The sequence below is a fragment of the Delphinapterus leucas genome, chromosome 7 (assembly GCF_059928025.1).
Source record: "Delphinapterus leucas isolate spDelLeu-1000000601 "Yukka" chromosome 7, BTC_Dleu_Yukka2, whole genome shotgun sequence".
NCBI lineage: Eukaryota > Metazoa > Chordata > Mammalia > Artiodactyla > Monodontidae > Delphinapterus > Delphinapterus leucas.
In genome coordinates this window covers 39,395,868-39,420,696 of record NC_143135.1, presented here as the reverse complement: position 1 = coordinate 39,420,696, position 24,829 = coordinate 39,395,868, and the positions used below count along the sequence as shown (strand labels likewise).

General features: G+C 33.0%; 1 protein-coding gene across 22 annotated transcripts in view; it reads right to left on the bottom strand.

Annotated features, from left to right (window-relative positions):
* SOX6 (SRY-box transcription factor 6) overlaps nucleotides 1-24,829 on the bottom strand; it is a 620,530-nt gene that overhangs the window by 259,273 nt on the left and 336,428 nt on the right. For all 22 annotated transcript variants that reach the window (XM_089915099.1, XM_089915100.1, XM_089915104.1 and 19 more), the window contains one exon: nucleotides 9,546-9,635. In XM_089915099.1, coding sequence (XP_089771225.1) covers nucleotides 9,546-9,635 — 90 coding nt within the window. The remainder of the gene's footprint in view (nucleotides 1-9,545; nucleotides 9,636-24,829) is intronic.

Genomic DNA, 24,829 nt, shown 5'->3' with positions numbered 1-24,829 from the left:
ATCACTAAAGAACTCAAGGAAGAAATCAAAATATACCTGGAGACAAATGAAAACAAAAAGGCAAGAATCCAAACGCTATGGGGTGCAGCAAAACAGCTGTAAGAGGTAAGTTTGTAGCAATACAAGCTTACCTCAGGAAACAAGAAAAATCTCAAATAAACAACCTAACCTTAGACCTAAAGGGAACATACCTCAACATAATAAGGGCCATATATGGTCAGCCCACAGATAATATCATGCTCAACAGTGAAAAGCTGAAAGCATTTCCTCTAAGATCAGGAACAAGAGACAGATGGCCACTCTCACCACTTTTATTCAACATAGTATTGGAAGTCTTAGCTACAGCAATCAGAAAAGAAAAAGAAATAAAAGGAATCCAAACTGGAAAGGAAGAAGTAAAACTGTCACTGTTTACAGATGACATGATACTATACATAGAAAATCCTAAAGATGTCACCAGAAAACTACTAGAGCTCATCAATGAATTTGATAAACTTGCTGGATATAAAATTAATACTGCTGTATTTCTATACACTAACAACAACTATCAGAAAGAGAAATTAAGGAAACAATCCCATTTACAATTGCATCAAAAAGAATAAATTACCTAGGAAGAAACCTACCTAAGGAGGTAAAAGATGTGTACTTGGAAAATTATAAGACACTGTTAAAAGAAATTAAAGATAACACAATCAAATAGATATATCGTGTTCATAGATTGGAAAATTAATATTGTTAAAATGATCATACTACCCAAGGCAAGGCAATCTACAGATTTAATGCAATCCCTATCAAGTTACCAATGGCATTTTTCACAGTACTAAAACAAATAATTCTGAAATGTGTGTGGAAATACAAAAGACCCTGAAGAGACAAAATAGTCTTACAAAAGAAAAACACAGCTGGACATATTACTCTCCCTAATTTCAAAGTACAACACAAAGCTACAGTAATCAAAACAGTATGGTACAGGCAAAAGAACAGACATATAGATCAATGGAACAGAGTAGACAGCCCAGAAGTAAACCTACACATTTATGGTCAATTAATCTATGACAAAGGATGGAAGACTATACAACGGAGAAAAGACAGTCTCTTCAATATGTAGTGCTAGGAAAACTGGAAAGCTACATGTCAAAGAGTGAAATTAGAACATTTTCTCATATACAAAAATAAACTCAAAATGGATTAAAGACTTAAATGTAAGACCAGAAACCATAAAACTCCTCGAGGAAAATATAGGTGAAACACTCTTTGACATTAACTGTAGCAATAATTTTTGGATCTGTCTCCTGGCAAAGGAAATAAAAGCAAAAATAAACAAAGGAGACCTAATTTAACTTAAATGTTTTTGCACAGCAAAGAAAACCATCAACAAAATTAAACGACAACCTACTGAATGGGAGCAAATATTTGTAAATGATATCACTGATAGGAGTAAATATCTAAAATATATATATGTGATACAATTCAATATCAAAAACAAACTGCCCAATTAAAAAATGGGCAGAAGGCCTCAACAGACATTTTTCCAAGGAGGACATACCAATGGCCAACAGGCATATGAAAAGATGCTCACCATTGCTAATCATCAGAGAAATGCAAATCAAAATCACAATGAGATATCACCTCACACCTGTCAGAATGCCTATCATCAAAAAGAACACAAATAACAAATGATGGCAAGGATGTGGAGAAAAAGGAACCCTTGTGCACCATTGGTAGGAATGTAAATTGGTGCCGTCACTATGGAAAACATTATGGAGGTTCCTCAAAAAACTAAAAAATAGAACTACACTCCTGGGTATATATCCTAAGAAAATGAAAACACTAATTCAAAAAGATACATGTACCCCAGTGTTCAGAGCAGCATTATTTACAATAGCCAAGACATGGACACAACCTAAGTGTCCTTTAACAGATAAATGGATAAAGAAGATGCAGTATAAATATATATATATATATATATATATATATATAGGAATACTACTCAGCCATAAAAAGAATGAAATTTTGCAACAACATGGATGGACCTGGAGGGTGTTATGCTTAGTGAAATAAAGCAGACAGAGAAAGACAAATACTGTATGATATCACTTATATGCAGAATCTAAAAAATAAAACAAATTAGTGAATATAACAAAAAAGAGACAGACTCACAAAAACAGAGAATAAATCAGTGGTTATCAGTGGGGAGAGAGGGGGGGAGTGGCAAGATAGGGGTAGGGGATTCAAAGGTACAAACTATTAGATATAAAATAAATAAGCTGCAATGATATATTATACAGCACAGGGAATATAGCCAATATTTTATAATAACTATAAATGGAGTATAAACTATAAAATATTTGAATCGCTATATTGTATACCTGAAACTAATATAATATTGTAAATGAACTATGTCTCAATTTCTTTAAATGATAAACACTACAATAGGGAAAAACTGTATTACCTATACCCATGCCTGCTTTGCTATACTGCCTCACTTACATAGGAAAGAGCAAAATTGGAAGTATTTTGGTTGTTCGTGTGTTGCAGGAGGACGAAACAGTCCAGAGTCTATCTTCCCCTTGTCCCCAGTGCAGAATTCCAAGACTGGAGAATCTGAGAAGTAATCTGTATTATACTAAACAGAGGCTTTAGAGACCAGGATTCAAACCCGACATCCATAACTTTCTGAGTGACCCAAACAAGCCACTTAATTTCTCTCAGTCTAATTTTACTCACATGTAAAATCAATATAAAAATATTTTCCTCACTGGGTTGTCCAAAGGATCAGATAAAATAATGTAGGTAGTTTTAGTACATGGTTAATTTTATAAAGTATCTCACAAAAGTATTATATTACTTACTGACAGGAAATAGATAGTATTTTGAAGAACAGTCTTAAAATTAAGAAAATTTAATAAACACTAGTATAATTTTGAAGGAATTTTAGGAGGTCATGAACATTCCACCAAAGTAGAAATACCCCTCTACATCTGTTTAAATTTTCCATTGATTTTATCTTATTAATTTATCCACTCATTTATTCATTTAATAAATATTTATTGAACAACCACTATATTTGATCCAACTGCATCAATGTTGGGTAGCCATTAATTGTTCCTAAGTTCTTTTGTATATTGAGAACAATTTCCCTATTACCTTAACCCCCTAAAAGAACACAAAAATCTTATCCACTTCTATTGAACAAAACTCTAAACATCTAACGTGTATGAGGTCAAACTTCCCTAGGTCTTGAATCACTATTCACATTAAATGTCCAAGTCTCTTTACTAGTCTAGCCACTTTTGATAAATACTAATTTCACAACAGACCCCTTAAAATATGGTAACCCAATTAGAACACAATACTTTAAGATGTAACCAGACCAAGGCAAAGGTCTAATCATTTTATGCTATCTTTCATTTAAGTCTTAATAATAAATTTATTTAACAATACTCATAATAATATTAACCTCTTTTGAACATTGCTTTGAGATTACTGCTATTAAATTTATGCCATTTACAGCACTCTATCCTCAATTAATGCTGCTGTAAAAAAGAAGTTACCTATGGAAATATGATGGGGGTTAGGCATGGGATTTTCTCTTAAAGAATATTAGACAAGACTCAGATACAGGCCCACTGAAAATCTGTGATGCATTGTGTGTCCACCTTTAGCAATATTCTAACTCCTACCAAGAGTTTTGGAAATACTGCTTTATTTCACTTAGATAATAGGACTTTTATTTGAAAGCACTAGTATTTTTTAAAGTAAAATCTAAAAAGTAGGTTATTAATGTATTATTTCTTAATATGTAGTAATATTAAAGTCACCGGGTTGAAGATTCATTTTTCAGTATAGCTCATCCATTCTATTGCCCACACTTTAATTCTCCTTCTAGCACCTAACCCACCACAAAGAATTTTCCAATGACAGAGGTTGTTTCCACCCTTTCTCAGCTTCATCACATTCTTGAATCCAAAAGAAGACATAAAGTTAAGAATGACATAGAAACATAAGTTAGATAATAATATAAATATTGACTATTTAGAAAATAATGACTATGAGAATTCTAAAAATTTAAATTTATGGGATGCATAAAGCTAGTTCTACAAACACATTCATGGCTAAAAGTGCTTTTATTAATTAATAAAAAAATGTTGAAAATAAAGTAGTCAACTTAGAAAATTAGGAGGTATCAGAAAACAGACAAAAGAAAAAGTATAAGAAAAACAAAGAAGAGAGAGATAATAAAGGTAAAAGCAAGATTAAGTAGTTGGCATGCTGAAAAACAGCGGAACTGACAAGTAAACCTAAAAGCTGGATCCTTACTGGGGAGTAAGGGGGGAATGATAAATAGAAAAACCACTAGCAAGTAAAAATTGAGGAACAAAAGGGAGAGAACACAAATATGCAAAATTTAAATAGAATATGTAACAGCAAATAAATGGAAAACTTAAAATAAGCGATATTGTATTTTAAAACAATACTAATGTTTTTGAAAATCTCAGTGAAATATACAATTTTCTAGGAAATTTTTTTCCTGGCAAAACTGACTTAAAGAGAAAAAGAAACTTTAAAAAAAATTATCTCCATAGAAAACTCTAAGCCTAGATGTTTTATGAATATATTCTTTCAGAATTTTAAGAAATAAGTGATTCCCACTTATTTTTTTCACCTGATGAACTCAAATGTTTATTTTTATTGATTATACTAAGATGAAATCATTGTCCTCTTTTTTTATTTAAGTATAGTTGATTTACATTGTTTGATTAATTTCTGATATACAGCAAAGTGATTCAGTTATCTGGCAACAAATACATATCTGTCAATAATTACCTTAAATGTCAATGGACCAGATGCTCCAATCAAAAGACAGAGTGGCAGATAGGATTAAAAAAAAACAACCAAGAGCCTACAATATGTTGCCTTCAAGAGACCCACTTCAGGCAAAGGACACAAAAAGAATATAAAAAAAGATTCCCACTTATTAATAAGATGTTGTCTATTCAATAGTTTTACATAGCCTTCCTCCACAAAAAAGGAGGAAAAGCTTTCCAATTCCATGAACTCTGGCACTAAAATTTAACAAAGATAGTACAAATAAAGAAAAACACAAACTAATCTCATTTACAAATACAGGTGCAAAAATAACTGTAAGGTAAGCAAATAAAATTATGCAGTACATTAAAACAAGACTACACCATGACTAATTAGGGTTTATTTCATCAGTAAATTTGAAAAACAAAAACCAATAAGACACGCCATAAACTAAAATGCAATTTCTCATAGAAACTCCTAATAAAGTGGACTAGCATGATTTTTAATGATAAAAATCATTAAATCAACAGTCAGTATAATACTTATAGTAAAATATTAAAGACAATTCCATAAATTAAAAACTAAATAAAAATATCTGCTATCACCTGTATTATTTAATATTATTCTTGATATTCTAGGTAGCGTATTAAAAGAAGGGGTGAAAAAAAGGAACAAATAACTGCTAAAAAAGAGGAGAAAACATATCAGCTGAAATATGACTAGAGCTAATAAGTCTGACAAAAAGGGAAGTTATAAAATGAATCAGCAAAATTTACTAACACCCCCAAATATAGTAACAAAAATATAGTAGTATGAAAAATATCTCATTCATAAGAGCAAGTAAAAATATTAAATATTATAAAGGAAACATCAAAGGAAAGGTGCAGAATCTGTATATAAAAAACAAAACATTGTTGAGGGACAGAAAAGAATTGAGTAAGTTATTTGGAATGGAAAGATTCAATGCTAAAAAGATTTGTTATCCCATAGTTTTATAATCTTTTTTAAAAAATCACTTTGCAATTTTAATTAACAACATATAAATCTAAGATAAACTTTAGAGAAGTATACAAACACCTTAAAGAATAATTATGAATGAGGTCTTGCAATACTTTTCAAAGATACTATAAAGCTACAGTGATTAATATAACCTAGCACTGTAAAAGTCTAGGTAGAAAGATAAATGGAATAGAGCCAAAAACTGAGAAATGGCTCCAAATATGTAATCAGTATGTAATAAAAGATGTTATTTCAAGTCAGATGGGATACGATGGGTTACTTAATAAATGATACAGAGATATTTGGTTAACTTGAGAAAAAAATTAAGTTATATCTCTGGTTGAAATTATACTCAAAATATATTCAAGATGAATCAAAGACTTAAGTGTATAAAAAAATAGTCAAAGAACTGGAAGAAAATATAGTAGAATATTATATAATTTTAGACTGGGAGAAGCCTTTCTAAACAAACCCCAAACAGAAAAAAAAAGAAAAAAAAAAGAGCATTACAAAAGGGAGGCAAAGATTTAACAACAAAACCATAAAGTAAAGAAAATGACAAAATATACATATATGACAAATAAAGGCTAATACCATTAAAATATACAATAAGAGCCTTAAAAACCATAAAAACTAGACAAATCCTTTAAAGGAAAAATGGGCAAACAACATAAACAGACAATTCACAAAGGAAGAGACATTTAATACAAATAAATTCATGTAAAACTCTTCATTCTCAATAAAAATCCAAAGAATTCAAATTAAGTCAGCAATAATATGTTATATTCCCTTATCAAACTGGCAAGAAATGTTTAAAATAATAATACTTGCTACTGAGGGCAAGGGAATACTCGCAGATACTGCTGGTGAGAGCACAGAACACTATACCTGAAGGGCAATGTGAATCAAAAGCCTTTTTTAAAAAGAACACCTTCTTTGACCCAGTAATTTCACTTTTTAGAAATATATCGTAAGAAGATAACCACTAATTGACATGGAAAAGTATTAAAAAGTTACCCATGTTCAAGGTTTTCTTTATAATGACAAACAATAAAAACAACTTAAATATTGAATAAAAGACTCAGTTAAATTATAAGAACCTCACTTTATGCAATATTTTCTGCAAATAAGAATAATAGTTTAGAAGATGACCTAATCAGGGAAATTCACAATATATCATTAAGTGGGAAAAATAGATTACAAATGAATAGTAAAAGGATGATTCCAATTTTAAGGGAAAAATTTTTTATGCATAAATTAAAATGGAAAGGATATATACTATAATACAGGTAGAATGAAAAGGCAATTATATTTTCCTTTGGGTGTGTTTATATACTTTTTACAATAAATGTATATGAATTTTGTAATGAGGGAAAAATAATGAGATATATAAATACACACGCTTGAGATATACTGAATCCTGATAACCCACTGTAGTATGTTTTTCTTTTCTTTTCTTTTAATTTATTTTTTGGCCGCACTGCACGGCATGCAGCATCTTAGTTCCCTGACCAGGGATTGCACCGGTGCCCCCTGCAGTGGAAATGTGGAGCCCTAACCACTGGACCACCAGGGAATTCCCCTAGTACGTTTTTCTTGGAGATAGTATTTAGATTACCCTAAAATTTCAGAATAATTATAACTAATTTTGGTGGCTAATAACTGATCTGATCTTGCCTACAACAAAAATGTATGTTGAGTTTCAGCAGTGGCTGAATCAAACTATTTGAACACTACTTTAACTAATTTTTTTTCAATTTTTTATATTATTGGTATACTTTGTGTATAATGTTTATGGTGACAAGATATTAAGATGTAAAAAGAGACACTTACATAGAGTAAATCAAGATGAAAAATTTAGTAAGAATCTTATCTTCTATGTCCATAAAACTGAGGGTAGTACACAAATGAAAGTTTACATTTCACATACAGAATCCAGAAAAGAAAAAGAATTTGAAAAGCCTAATTTTGCATGTTTCACTTTTGAGATTTATATATTTTGATTATATAAAACTAGTACAGTTTTTGCATTTTTAGAATCAAAAATAAAGATAGAAAGTGGGAGGGGGAAAGATAACCCAAAGCATAAAAACTCGATGCTGAATCATAACATAATAAAATGTTAGCTTCCACATTACTGAGAGAAAGCAAGACCCCCATCATTCACGCTGGCAAAAGCTTGCCTTTGCATAAACCATTTCTGTTCTCACTGTCATAAAACCAATGACTTTGGAAAGGGAAGAAAACACAGAATGACGTGCAAAGTAGCACACACCATGTTATTGCAGCTGGATAAAGAATATGTCACTAATGACTTTCTTTCTACCCGTCAGTTTTAAGTTGAGTTTCTTTTTTTTTTTCCAAAATAGCAAATGGCCTTTATGAGTACAAAACAGAAGCAGTGTAATTCAAAATAATATCCAATTTCCACTTGATTTTGATACTGCATTAGTTAATAGAATGAGTTATTAATTATTTCTTGGAAAAGATATGACTCCCTTTTCTCTTCATTTGAGTTGAACATAACATGCCTGAACACTAAGCAGTTTTCTGTAATAAATTCAAAATAAAATTTTCATCAGATAGTTATCGTGAAATGTTCATCTTAAATGAGGAATTATCCATGGGAATATTCACCTGAAGTCATTTGATAAATTCAGAAAACTAATGTAATTAAGTTCCCAAGTTGTCAGGTCAAGTCAGAGTGATGACTGTCTGTAAGGGACAACTGAAAAAATTAATTAATGACAATGGATTCTATTCATGATACCAAAAGCTAGTGATACAGCACTTCATCTCCACAAAGGAATCAACAAGAGAGAATTGGGCAAAAAGTATAGCTTCTTAACTGATAGGGCAGCTTAATTCTGTAATGGATTGGGACTGCCGACTTCTTAACATGTTTCAAAATAATAACGTCAATCACTTATCTTTAAAAATAAGGATGCTCATTCTCATCCGGGTTGGAGATCATGAAATGTTAAGTCCGGTGAAATCTGATTGAGATTAATCAACCTACAATCCTATGGGCAGTTAATAACAACCACAGCTTTCCCTCATGAGGACTTTCTTAAGTGCCAGGCAGTTTTAAAAGCTTTACATATACTAATTCTCTTAATGAGCCTATGAAGTAGGTATTTTTATTATCCTCAGTTTAGATACAAGGAATTCAAAACATAGAAAGCTTCAGTGACTTGCCCAAAATCACTCATCTAGTAAGTGACAGAGCCAGGATTTGAACAGGTAAACAGGCCTCAGAATCCAGCCATAAACCATAAACAGCACATTCTATAAAATCCTTTTTGACAGTTACTACAGCTGACCCTTTTTGATCAGAAGAAATTCAAATCAGTGATTTGGATTCATCAATTAAGCTATTATTATGATTTCAAAAGGAAGGATTAAAATTATCTTTAACTTAATTTGTTTATCTTTAACTTAATTTGTTCATCTTTGACATAACCTTTTATCTTTTTCATACTTTTTGTTCAGTAAACTAATGAAGTAGTTTATCCTATAAGTTATATGTTTATAGACTAAAAAAGAAAGGGCAAAACTTTCGTTCTATAAACATCACAAAAGAATAAAGTTCAGGAACACACTATACATTTACCCTCTCAGATATAAACAAATATTAGAGGTAAGAATTTAATGTTAGGGCACAGAAGATAAGCAAATGTGTTGTGGAACAAAATAATATTTCTACATTGATATGTTTGATATTCTGTATATTGTACCTTTAATTTCTCCGAGAAGTTCACTGGTATTTAATCTTTCCATTTTTTCCTTCCAATCTTTCGAAAGTAGTTTTTCCATGCAGGAGGAATCTATTAAAATAAAAAAGTAAGTATTAAAACTATTATACATGTATTTGATTAGTATTAAAATATTACAAATACAGAAGGCTGTGGAGTTTATGGAGAAATTCTGTTATTCAAAAATAAATGATTAAAGCTATTTTTTGTTGTTGCTGTTTTAACCCTAGGATACAGGCAATTATATTCCGTTATCTACTACAAAATACCATAACTAAAATTTTTTTGGCTGGAAGATTATTTAAACTATTCCCACGAAAAAGAAAGATAATGCTCAATAATCTTATCTTGGTATTATAACTATAGTTAATTAATATTCAGCCAGCATTTATCACTTCTTAGACCAATTGGACAGAACAAGGGGCTTTTTCATACAAGCTTAAGTTTAGATATTATTCCTTTCAAACCAGGTGATGTTTTTTAAGTCCAAGCAAAATTCATGTGCTATTCAAGGAAGAATGATAAATCTTCAAAGGAGAAGAGACCAATCGACCTGTAACTACTTAGTCCTTAAAAAAGAAATAAACATACGGCAACTTTTGTAAAATACCCATTTAGAGTAAAATGCAAAGAAAATAAAGTCATGATGTCCTCTGTCCCCCAGTAATGAAAACAGTTAAAACTTTTCTCTTATATAAAAAGAGACGCATGATCTTTTCAAGAAAATCCTTATTTAAACGCTGCTTGACCTATTGCATTTCTAAATAGCATTTCTAAATAGCATACTAGATTACACTTGTTTCTATTAAGATTCATAAAGTTTACAGAAGTTTAAATTTTAGAATGTTCTAATAATTAGCAAATTTTTATCAATGAGTTATTTTTTTCTCTCTGTTCAGATGGATTTGCAACTGGAGCTACTGCTTACAACTATTTACGTGTATCTTTTAAGCCTCAAATCTTAACAAACAGGCCATGTTTCCAAAAGGGAAAGCAGATTTAAATACTCAATCCTCAGTGCAAAGAATACTCCCGTTAAACTTTAACATTCCAAGTGTCAAAATTCTGATAACTCCTTTTTAAAATTATATTTAAAATAATTACTTCAATTCCAAATGCCTTTTCTCTCCCATATCAGTACCTATCTCTTTAGCATTTTCCCTTTCATTTTTTCTCCAACTTCTAAATCCTCCTTGAATTTTTCAGAATGACAGTAAGGTCAAGATGGATCTGAAGGGTTTTAGAAACTAGATAAGCTTTAAAAAGAAGACAGTGAGCCCCGGGTAAGAGATGAGGGGACCACTGCATGGTTAGAAAGTATTGGTGAAAACAATTAACGTTTGTTCGTGACATGATCAATCAATCAAGGAATGGATAGAATCCAGATCAGTATGTTGGGAAATCGCTGATGAAGAACAACCATATTAGCTCTCTATCACAGAAGCTAAAGTTCTTTCTAAATAGAAGTCAGCTTGATTCTATTAAGTGAAAGCTCCCTGCTCCTTCCCTTACTTCTTCCCTTCTTTCCTTTCCTCCTTCTTTCCTTCCAGTCTTTCCTATTAATTATTTTCGTAGGCTTCAACAAGTGACCTACCACTGTGATTAAAAACTGGATTCTGAGTGACCTGCTAATAGGGCCTATATGCATATGCGTATGTTCAGTTTGTATTTAATTTTCAAAACGTTCTCTTGTTACTTCTATTTTAAATTCAGAAACAAGGTGTATACTTCGTTCCACACATATTTTGTTTTTATGCTAAAGTCATAGAAAAGATAATACTAATTTGAGAGTTAAGGAGCAAAATCTTCAAAGCCATGCCTATCAGAGATTACTTTTTCTCAAATCAGGTCTAAATTTCTGGATATAACATTAGACCATGTATAAGAATAATCAACAAAATGTCTTCAACTTCCTACCTTACTCAGTTTTGTTACTTTTTTTTAACCTTTTCATACATGTTATAACATTGTACTAAACTGATAATCACTGATATGAACGCTAAAGCATAACTTGTTTGGTTAAAATTTGAGTTGAGTGCACATATTATAATGGTCAAGACAAAAATCCCAATTGACTAGTAATGATCCAAAATTCACAGCAAGTTCATAAACTAGGATTAGATACACACTAAATGTAAAACAGGCTAAAATATGTCTCTCATTTCTATTAATAGACCTGAAATCTTTTAGAGCTCCAGAAAAAGAATGCTGAAACTTCATGGGAGAAAAACAGAACTATATGGACAACAAGAATATACACTTCAAACATTTATCAAATAAGTTTGAAGACACAGCTTTACATAAAAGCTAATCATTAATAAAATGGTTAATAAATTCAAAACATTTCACATTCCTATTAGAAAATTAATTCTCACCATAATGCTGAGTTAATCTAGCTATATGAGTTCCCATTTCAGTAGAAGACACTGAGGGGAAAAACATAAAGCAGGCTTTGCAAGTCTATATTTATAGCCCATGAAAATATTTAGTAACAATCACTGATTGCCTTTATCTACAGGACAATAAATGTCACTACATACAACTTTATCAGCATTTAATCTCAATTCTGGGAGATTCCAGGAATATTCAAAACTGTGAGAAGGTCTCTTGAAAAACTGAGCTTTTTCACCTAATTATCTGTCTGCCAGACCTCTAAGGGCATACATACCACAATTAGTACTAAACACAACCCACACTGTAATGTGAAACAAGTAAGGTGAGGGAAAAAGACCAGAAGATGCAGTACCACAAGATGTACTAAAATGCTACATATGCAGAGGATACTACTGCCTCTACCAAGACGTTTCTGACTTGAAATGAGGAAATATATGCTAAAGTTAAAAGTGAAATTTTATATTTTCAAATTTCCCACTCAAAACAATATCCAGGTAAGGGTAAAAATGAACGGTATTCATCCTCCTGTGCCACATACGTCAACTACATTAACAGAACACTAGCTTTACAGAGGCGATTCATCATATCAGACTTTGCCCCTTTCTGATCATGCACAAATGCAAAAATTAAAGAGGTCAAGATAAGTAAAGAAGTCCAGTTTGCCTTATGTCCACGCAAAGAGTAAGCCCATGTTTCAATTCAGTACTTATGCAGGATTCCAAATGGAAAAAAAGAACTAAACGTCACCCGGATATTCTTGGATAACTCTACACAGATAAATATGCCACAGTCCTCAAAACAATGAAAAGATATACAGTATATTTTATTATCTGAGTTTGACTACTCAAATTTTAGTATTTTGACTGAGTTGTTTTCAGCTAAACAGGAAGAAACTACATACCTTTTGGAAATTATAGTATCACAATATTACAGTATGTGTCACGGTAATATGTAGATATTAAAAATGAATGTAAGCCATAACACTTCAGTATAAAGTGGAAAATGCCAAAATTAATTCCTCTTACTTTGAAAGAATTAGTGTCCATAAACCAATACATATTCAATGAAATATGAGGGTTTATTATATTTATCTTGTCTAATTTTTGTAAATAGTGTGATAAAAACAGGACTGAAAAATCGAGTTGCACTTCAATTCTTGCTTATTTTTAATCAAGGATGTAAAGGGTTCTGATATGTTATAAATTAATTCTCAATTGCATAGCTTTTGTTTTTCCTTTTCCTCTGCAAATTTAAGTTTTTCTATTTCAATAACCTTTTTCTAAGGAAAAAAGGAAAGATATCATAATGGATTGCAAAGCAATGTTTCTGCTTCCTAAATACCTAGGTTTCCTAAATACCTAGGTTTCAGGCCAGGTAAGTCAGGAATGCTTTATCGTGCTAATAATTAATTTTTACAGTACAAGGGAAATTTGAAGTGAGAGTATGTGAGATATTTATTTCCTAATCTATATGATGATATTTTAGGAACAATTGAAAATTATTCCTAGTTAAACAAAGCTGCAGCAGTGTTAACTACTATTCTGAGCAAAATAAAGGGTCAAAGAGAGTAAATAAAGAAATCATCATTAAAATTAAATCATGGGGGAATGGGAAAGGATAATGGGAAAAATTTTTTATCGTACTTTAAAACAATTTACCTGTGAGTAAACACTTATCATTATTCCCCTTACCTCAAAGTGATAAAGTTAGAAATGCTGAAACATTAGAAACATGACATAGAAAATAACTTTAAAATACCTTAGTGAGAAACAACGACTGCTCCCCCTGTATACAGATCCTACTGTTTTATTAACTTTTTTAAGAAAATATTAAAGCAACCCCTTTTATTTTTACCACAGGAATCATAAATTTCAGAAGCAATAAATTTTTTATGTATCCAAACAATGATAACTTATTAAAAGTATCCTTGACCTTGGTTTACAACTAATTCTGACAATATATATTTATATCCCTGCTGATCATCAATCTCACATTTTTCATTAGGAAACAGAGATGCACATGCCAGTTACTGTACATTTTTCCACAGTGACGAGTGCTCCACAATACAGTGGGATAAAATTGGAGCTTGGAGAGCTTGAAGAGCACTCTTAAATTTTAATTAAAACCCTCCAAGCTCACTAAAAATAATTAGACACAAAAATGTGCCAGTTTTATTTTGAAGTCACTATAACGTACAAAGCACACTCCCTGACGACTGCTCATGCTCTCATTCTCTCTCTCTCTCCCTCTCTCCAATGAAACAACTGATTTTCCAAATACGAACAAGGCGGTATAAATAGAGGCTGTTTTCAATCCTGCTCTTCATGCTGGGAAGCTGACAGAAAAGACAGTAGAGTGGGTTTTTCAGACCACACCAAATGAACCTAGAATAACTTGCCTAACCAAGAGTTCGAATCACTGACAAACTCTAGATAAAATTCAGTCTTCAAGGAACACCACGGGTTATATCACTGATCTTTTTTGATCCAAAAGCCAAACCTTTAACCTCTTAAATGTTTTTGCTTTCTTAAAATATCTCATACAATGCTATATTCCATCCTATTTTTAGCTAAGCAGCAAGAGAAAGCATGCCTTTCCCATACAGCAGGGCAATGATATAAACATCAACACAGATGCTCTGCCAGGAAGAGCTGGACTTCTCAAGCACTTGATCATTAAGGAATGCACCAACTGTTTTGGATAATCTCGTGCCAGCTCCCCTTTTGCTCCACACTCCCCTCTGGGAGTGGCCAAACTTGTCCTGATCTTAATTTTTCATTTTACTCCTCCATAGCCTCCCCCCATCCCCAAAAAGATGAGAAATGGCATTTATGCCTAGCAATGAAAAAGTAGGCTCACTTCCCCAAACAGACCAAAACTTTCAAACAATTAACCCTCCCCTCTTCTTTCAGATAAATTACTAAGTATAAAATGCAATCTGTTTCCTTTGTTTATTCAATATGAACAATTTGTAACTGACTCAAGGATAAAATTCAGAAAATGTTGTGCTAAATTAGAACCATTATAAACATGCTAATGACTCAATGCTTCAGTAAAACACGCATGATCGGTGTGAAGAAATAGATTTAGTTCCTGTGAAATTCTGTTGTGCTGCTTTAAAACGATTTGGTCATTAAATCAGATATATTCCTTCCAGGAAAAATGTTAATTCCACAACCACTTTACTAGATAATATACTGTGAGTGTCTGTGTGTGTGTGTGTCAATGGGAGCTATTGAAAATGTCATTAGAACTGTTAGATGCAAGATTTTGACATGTTCATGAGGGAGAGAAAACCCCACATTTGAAAGCTGCAGGAAATACACATATAGACATCATCACACTGGGTGCAATATTCTCTCTTTGCACTGTTTTGATCTACCAAAGTCTGATAATTTTTATAGGGACCCCTTAAAATTGGCATTTAACATACATTCATGGAAGTCACATTGTTCTATATGTGCAGGTAAGAGGTATCTCTTTCATCTGCTTTCCAAAGCTGCTTAACACCTAAGACAATATCAGAAGGATCATTCAAAACCAAATTCCTCTCCCATATCTATCAAAGTACAACTGCTACCTACCAATGCCAATATGGAAAGAGAGGGAAATATCCAGCAGGTAAATCAGAGGCTCACAGCCTCCTGCTGTAGCTGAGACTTCAGTGATCACTAAGACCAAAACCCCATTTCAGAAATGAGGAAACAGAGTCAAGATAAGGAAGTCACTTGCCTTGCCCGAGGCCAAACAGTTGGCGACAGAGCCCTGACTCGAGTTCAGTGCTGGTTTTACTGAAATGACTATTTAAAGCATTATTTGAACATCAGTTTTAGTCTCTACGATGCAGCATTCAACAATAGAAAATGAATAATTACATCTATTATTAATTGCTTCAGATATGAAGTGAAGCACTCTAGTTCTTTAGAGAAGGGTGCTAAAAATTCGAGGTATTGCAGTGAAAGTAAATAGCGTTCAACAGCCAATTCTCCCATACATACTCCATTACGCTAGTCTTCCTGTTCCTCCATATTTCATTTTCTATAACGCCTTATCTGTTTTGAACTAAGAGCTTTCTTTTCCTGAAGTCATCCACTGAGGAATAGCTAAGATGCTGCTTAAAAATACTCTTGAACTCGAAAAGTAATTCCTTCCAAATTATATTTTATTTCATGTACAAGAAGTAAGTGTGCAGCCTGACACTATTTTCTGCTGCTCCATTGCCAAAGGCTAAGGTATTCAAACCATATGACGTGGGACACTGCTCTTTGGGTTCTACAAATGGTTGACTTCATTTTTACTCTTTCAAATACATATTTAACTGCTTTTTAAAAACTTTATAGAACTGTGAAAACAATAATTTTTGTGTGCCCACTGTGTCCTACAGTACTTCTTTTGATTTCTTTGGGGAAATACTGCTGAATGCCATTATTGTCCTGATGGAGTTGTCAATCACAGGGCTTTGCTGTCTGCATCCTACTGCTCCTCTCAGCCACACAGAGAAATTTGACCCAGTCAGAATTCTCTCCTGGAACTATCTGGAAAGGCTCTCTTATGCTCAAGTTGAAAGCTATAAGTATGTGGGCCAGGGATCAATCGTCATGGACATTCTCCCTGGCACATGGAGAGAGTCTGTATGCAATAAGAATGAATGAAACCAAAAATACTAAGCAAAGTAGAGAGGAGCGGATAGGAAAAGATAGAGGGAAAAAACAACCTTTACATCATGTTAGCATACTTACATCCCCAAAGAGCTAAAGCCAAATTCTGCTCCTGGGATTCTTCATAATGTAAGCCAATATATTCCTGTTTTTGCTTACACTATTTGAGTTGGGTTTCTGCCAGCTGTAACTTACCAAAAAACCTAAACAACAAGAAAACTGAAACAAAAACTGTCATACACATTCAAACGTGTTATGTTCCAAAGTTTAACACACTGAAAATCACCAATGCATTAACTTGTACTACCAGAGTAAAACATTTATTATGCAAACCTTGAAATAAGCCTCTTGCTATATTGAAAGATATGCAACAATGTTAAGGTAAAATACTATAGGACTGATATTTACAATTATTTAGCTATCTGAATTAGAATTTTCTGAACATGAGGCAACCAAAAGAAAATACAGCAGAAATAAGGTAGAAGCTTAAGGTCATTAAAAACAATAACAACAACTCCCATCTAAGATCAACAAGCCCCGATTTCAGTTTCGTGTTCATCAAAACAGCTTCATTGTTCTGGTCAGTTGACTTCATGTTTAAAATTATTAAAAAAAATTTAAAAATAAGATTTGGGCTTCCCTGGTGGCGCAGTGGTTGAGAGTCCGCCTGCCGATGCAGGGGACACGGGTTCGTGCCCCGGTCCGGGAAGGTCCCACATGCTGCGGAGCGGCTGGGCCCGTGAGCCATGGCCGCTGAGCCTGCGCGTCTGGAGCCTGTGCTCCGCAGCGGGAGAGGCCACAACAGTGAGAGGCCCGCGTACCGCAAAAAAAAAAAATAATAATAATAAGTTTTTACTGATAAAATATCCCTTCCTATATGTTTTATTTATGTATTGGCAATCCATAAGAGATCAATTTAAGATAAGGTTATACTCAAGTTGGTTTTAAGGGTCCTCCATAATCTGGCCCTAGTGATTCATTTCCTATTACTTTTGCTACCTGAAACTCTTCATTCTGTTCAAATGAATTCACCAAACATACCTCCCTCTTCTGTACATGTCTTGTGTTTTTTCACTTCCACACCTTTGATCATGACATCCTCCTGATACTAATGTCTCCCCACTTCTTAATGCTTATGAAAAACCTTCCTATTCTGTGCTGCCTACATTAAATACCACCTCCTCAATTATGCCCTGATTTACCACTTGAAGCATAAATTCTCATCCTCTGAAAAGCAAAGTAGCACTTGCTGAGCACACATTATCTCTCAGGCACTGTATTTTTTACATTTTTTTCATGTATCAACTCATTAACTCAATTTCATAACTCTTTTACATCTACCACTGCTATTACTTACCAGTTTTACCACCATATGATTAGATATATGGTCAAGTTCATACTATATTACCTAACTAAATATTAAGTTCCTTGATGGTCAGGGAATGTTTCCAATATCAATTTGTGTTCTTCCATATTACTTAAGCTCTGCACATAGTAAGTACTAAAACAAATTCTTTAATATGCTAAAGAAGATCACTGTGTGTGTGTTAAGGAGTGACAGAACTACTTTTTTATTAACTATATTGATAAATAATTTAATATACATCATATAATAAATGCACCCATCTTAAATATGTATTTGATCAATTTTGTCAAATTACACATTCATGTAGCTGCCACCACAAAGAAAATATAGAACATTTCCAAAAAGTTATTGTATGCTCCCTTTCAGTCATTTATCCATAATCCTAACCCAGGCAACCACCGATCTGACTTCTATTGCTATAGAATAATTTTGCCTACTCTTGAATTTTATAAAAATGAAAGTATACAGTATGTATTTTTGGATATGAATCCTTCCAAATAGCATAAAAATTTCGAGATTCAATCATGTTGCAGCATGTATTAGTACTTTGGTCCTTTGTGTTAATGGGTAGACTTCCATTGTATAAATACACCACAAATTGTTTATCCATTCATCTGTTTTTGGACATGTGGGTTTCTCCCACTTTGGGGCTATTATGAAAATCCATTCATAAGTCTTTTTATAAATATACATCTCTTTTTTCCCTCTAAAAAAGGAATTTCTTCTAAACGTGGGGTCATTATAGGCCTGACTTTATAAGAAACTGCCAAAAAGTTTTCCGAAGGGGCTGCATCATTTTACACTTCCACCAACAATGCATAAGAGGGTCTAGTTGCTTTATACCCTCATTAACACTTCTTAGCGTTACTACTTTAATTTTAGTCATTCTAGTGAGTGTATAGTGGTGTCTCAGTGTGGTTTTAACTTACGTTTACACTTCCTCAATGACTAAAGAATAAAATATACTTTCATGTGCTTATTGACTGTGTGTATATCTACTTTTGTGAAGTGTTGTTCAAATATTTTACCCATTTTTATATTTAATCATTTGTCTTCTTTTTAGCGAGTTTTAAGTTATTTATATTTATATATGCTTTATAAATTACATATTTATACAATTATATATATAATATATATATAATTTATTACATATACATAAGTTATTTATGAATATAAACAGATACATATCTTTTATATATTTATATGCATTGTGAATATTTTTACCTAGTCTGCAGTATGCCTCTTTATTTTCACAGTGTATCTTTTGAGGATCCATTGTTTCTTAATTTGATATCATCCAATTATCAAGGTTTTTTCTTTATGATTAGTGTTTTCATCTAAGAAATCTTTACCTACACCAAGATCACAAAGTATTCTATATTTTCCTCTAGAAGCTTTATATTTTAGTTTTATATTTAGATCTGTGATCCATTCTGTTATTTCGTGTGCAATAGGTCTATTTCTGGATTCTCTGTTCTGTTTTACTGATCAATTCATTATCCTTATACCAATACCAAACTGTTTTGATTACTGAGCTTTATAGTAAGTCTTGCAATCACATAGAATTAGTCCTCCATGTTTGTTCTTCTATTTCAAATTTGCTTTGGCTATCCTTGGTCCTTTGCATTTCCATTTGAATTTTAGAATCAGCTTGCCCACCTCCCCCCAAAAAAACACCTTGGATTTTATTGGATTTGCCTTGAATCTACAGGTCACTTTCATCCTTTATTACTTTTAATATAAATATTGAAAGCTATGAATTTCCCTCAAAGTACTGTTTTAATTTAATCCCACATATTTTGTTAGGTTATGTTTTCATTATCATTCAGTTTAATATATTTTACAATTTTCCTTGTTCTTTTTCTTTGTTATATGGTTTAGTTATATGTATGTGGTTTAGTGGCCAAACATTTGGGATTTTTAAAATTTTCCTTTGTTATCTATTTGTAATTTATTTCCATTGAGAACAAGGAATATACTTTACATAATTTCAGTCCTTTTATGTTTATTGAGACTTGTTTTGTGGCCTAGCATATGCTTTATCTAGTGAGATGTGAATACACCCTTGAAATGAATAACTATTCTGCAATTTTGAGTGTAGTACTCTATCAGTGTCAGTTAGGTCAAACTGATGGATAATGTTGTTCAGGTCTTCTATATTCTTATGGATTTTCTGTCTTTTTTTTTTTTTCAAATTCTGAAAGAGGAGTATTGAAATCTCCAACAATAATTAGATGGGAGACTTGTCTTTTTTTTCTTTCAGTCTGTCAACTTTTGCTTCATGTATTTTGAGCCTCTGTTTTTAGATGCATATACATTTAGAAACGTTATGTCTTCTTGACGACCTAGCTCTTTAATCATTATGAAATAACTTTTTGATCTCGGGTAATATTCCTTTTCCTGCAGTCTACTTTTATATTAACATAACCACTCCAGCTTTCTTATCATTAGTGTTTGCATGGTGTATCTTCACCCATCCTTTTACTTCAAACCTATCTACATCTTTATATTTACTGTGTTTCTTGTAGTCAGTATATTAATTGATTCTTGGTTTTTAATCCAATTTGATAATCTCTACCTTTCAAAGTTAGAACAATTAGTCCATTTACATTTAATGTAATTATTGTTAATAGAGTTTAAGTCTACCATTTTGCTATTTTTTCTATATTTTTCATCTGTACTTTGTTCCTTTTATCCTATTTCCTTGTCTTTTAATTAATTTAACTTTTTAGAATTAATTTATCTCCTCTATTGGTTTATCAGTTATACCTCTTTATTTCATTATCTTATTGGTTGGTCAAGAATTTATAATATGTATCTTTAACTTACAACAGTCTATCATCAAGTAATATACCATTTCAGATACAATGTAAGAAACTTAAAAATGCTCCATCTTTTGTGCTATTGTTGTCATACATACTACTTTTACATGTTTTAAACTCCATAATAAATTGTTACTGTTTTTGCTATCGAGCAAATTATAGCTAAATTAATTATTAGAAAGTATTAGAAAATGCCTTCAGATTTACCATTTTCAGTACTCTTCATTTCATTTTAAAAACCTAAGTTTTCATCTAGAATTATTTTCCTTTAGCCTGACAAAATTTCATTAAAATTTTCCATAGAGAAAGCTTGCTGGCAGTAAATTCTCCAAACTTTGTTTGTCTGAAATGTCTGTATTTCACCTTCAGGTGAATATTCAGGTGAAGAATATTTTTAATAAATATAGAATTCAAGGTTATTTTTTTTCTTTTAGGACTCCAAAAGATGCCATTGCAATGTCTCTGACTTTTATTTTTTCTGATGTGAAGTCAGGGATAATTTCTATCTTTGTCCCACTATAAACAGTGTATCTTTGGCCACTTTTAAGATTCTCTTACATTAGTTTTCACCAATTTTATTTTGGTGTCCTTTGATATACATTTTTCTTTGTGTTTATCCTTCTTGGACCTAGAGATTTATATTTTTGACAAATCTGGAATTTTTTCAGCCATTTTGTCTTAAAAATATATATATATAAATCTGGTCTATCCTCTCTAGGTACTCTAATTGCACATGATACACCATTAGTTCTTAATGGTGTATTTTTTTTTTCCCTGCCTTTTTTCTCTCTGTGCTCCAGTCTGGATGGTTTCTATTACCCTGTCTTTAGTTTAACTAATCTTTTAATGTACAGCTAATTATTTGCACTTAAATTCTTCAAGTACTTTTTTAAATTTTAAGATATTGTATTTTTCACTTCTTGGATTTTTAAATTTTTTATTTTATTGTTTCCATTTCTCTCTTCAATATTTTCCTTCAATCCTTGAGTATATCTATATGGTAATTTTAAAGTCATTATCTGCTAATTCTAATATTATCTGTGTAATTTCTTAGTCTCTTTCTATTGACTGATTTTTGCTTCTTCATATGTCTAGTATTTTATTGTATATTGGGCAACAAGTATATTATATTGCTGAGTGTTTGGAATTTGTTCTTTTCCTTTAAATAGTATGAATTTTCTTCTGGTGGGTATTCATTTACTCACAGATCATCTGATCATTTTGAGGGTTTTTTTAAGCTTTGTTATGGTGGGGATAGAGTATCATTTACTCTGGGGCTAATTATCCTTATTCCAGATACGGCTTTTCTGGGTCTCCACTGAATGCCCTGGGTGTTTAATGAAGACATTGCATTGGAGAAAGTTGAAACTTAAATGTATCCCTAAAATGTATGAACCATGATAGTTTTGCAGTTACTAGTCTTTCTCTTCCAGGTGGTTGTTCTTTGCCAAGCTTCTTGTAGTCATACTCTATTCATGTATTGGGTTGGCCAAAAAGTTCATTCGGGTTTTCCATAAGAGCTTACGGAAAAACCCAAAAGAACTTTTTGGCCAACCCAGTAGTATTAGTATTCAGCAAAAACTCAAGAGGACTCCTGATAAGACTTGTGGAGTTCTTTCTCTGTACAGCTTTCTTCACTCTCAGCATCCCCCCTGCAAATTATAGCCACTGCAGTTTCCCCAAACTCTGACCCCTGATTGTTCAGGTCAGTGAGGTTGCCTTATAGTACTTGGGTTGGTTCTCCTTGCATCAGGCTCTGCTAAATGCCACCAGGTAGAAAGCCAGGATAATTAGGGCTCAGTTTGTTTTTCTTCACTCATAGATTATAGTCTCCTGCTTCCTGATTTCTAACTTCTTAAAACAGTTGCCACATATAGCTGATCAAGATCTCTTGTTTATATTAGTAGATTGAGTCTACTACCACTTACACATTTATGGCAGAAGTAGAACTACAATATACTTTTCAAAATAATTTTATCACAGAAAATCATTCTCTACCAGTTCCTTTTTTGAAAGATAGTTTAGGGGTTTTTCCATTAATTTCATATTAATATTTTGGCTTTTTATAGGGGCATGGGCAACTAATCTTCATAAAGGATTTTGAATGTCAGTATTTTTTTAACATCTTTATTGGAGTATAATTGCTTTACAATGTTGTGTTAGTTTCTGCTGTATAACAAAGTGAATCAGCTATAGGTATACATATGTCCCCATATCCACTCCCTCTTGCGCCTCCCTCCCACCCTCCCTTATCCCACCCCTCTAGGTAGTCAAAAAGCACCGAGCTGATCTCCCTGTGCTAAGCAGCTGCTTCCCACTAGCTATCTATTTTACATTTGGTAGTGTATATATGTCCATGCCACTCTCTCACATTGTCTCACCTTACCCTTCCCCCTCCCCGTGTCCTCAAGTCCATTCTCTACATCTGTGTCTTTGTTCCTGTCCTGCCCCTGGGTTCATCAAAAACAGTTATTTTTTAGGTTCCATATATATGTGTTAGCATACGGCATTTGTTCTACTCTTTCTGACTTACTTCACTCTGTATGACACATTCTAGGTCCATCCACCTCACTACAAATAACTCACTTTCATTTCTTTCTATGGTTGAGTAACATTCCATTGTATATATGTGCCACACCTTCTTTATCCATTCATCTGTCGATGGACACTTAGGTTGCTTCCATGTCCTGGCTACTGTAAACAGTGCTGCAATGGACATTGGGGTGCATGTCTCTTTTTGAATTATGGTTTTCTCAGGGTATATGCCCACTAGGGGGATCACTGGGTCATATGGTAGTTCTATTTTTAGATTTTTTAAGGAACCTCTATACTGTTCTCCATAATGACTGTATCAATTTACATTCCTACCAACAGTGCAAGAGGGTTCCCTTTTCTCCACACCCTCTCAAGCATTTACAGTGTGTAGATTTTTTTTTTTTTTTTTTTTGCGGTACGCGGGCCTCTCACCGCTGTGGCCTCTCCCGTTGCGGAACACAGGCTCCGGATGTGTAGGCTCAGCGGCCATGGCTCACGGGCCCAGCCGCTTCACGGCATGTGAGATCCTCCTGGACTGGGGCACGAACCCGTGTCCCCTGCATCGGCAGGCAGAATTTCAACCACTGCGTGACCAGGGAAGCCCTACTGTTTGTAGATTTTTTGATGATGGCCATTCTGACTGGTGTGAGGTGATACCTCATTGTAGTTCTGATTTGCATTTCTCTAATGATTAGTGACAATGAGCATCCTTTCATGTGTTTCTTGGCAATCTGTATGTCTTCTTTGGAGAAATGTCTATTCAGGTCTTCTGCACAGTTTTTGATTGGCTTGTGTGGGTTTTTTTTATATTGAGTTGTGCGAGCTGTTTGTATATTTTGGAGATTAATCCTTTGTCAGTTGCTTCGTTTGCAAATATTTTCTCCCATTCTGAGGGTTGTCTTTTCGCCTTGTTTATGGTCTCCTTTGCTGTGCAAAAGCCTTTAAGTTTCATTAGGTCCCAATTGTTTATTTTTGTTTTTATTTCCATTTCTCTAGGAGGTGGGTCAAAAAGGATCTTGCTGTGATTTAGGTCATAGAGTGTTCTGCCTATGTTTTCCTCTAAGAGTCTTATAGTGTCTGGCCTTATATTTAGGTCTTTAATCCATTCTGACTTTATTTTTCTGTATGGTGTTAGGAAGTGTTCTAATTTCATTCTTTTACATGTACCTGTCCAGTTTTCCCAGCACCACTTATTGAAGAGGCTGCCTTTTCTCCATTGCATATTCTTGCCTTCTTTATCAAAGATAACGTGACCATAGGTGAGTGGGTTTATCTCTGGTCTTTCTATCCTGTTCCATTGATCTGTATTTCTGTTTTTCTGCCAGTATCTCCAGTTCCGTGTTTCTTTCTCAAGGTTGCTTTGGCTATTTGGGGTCTTTTGTGTTTCCATACAAGTTGTGAAATTTTTTGCTCTAGTTCTGTGAAAAATGCCATTGGTAGTTTGATAGGGACTGCACTGAATTTGTAGATTGCTTTGGGTAGTATACTCAT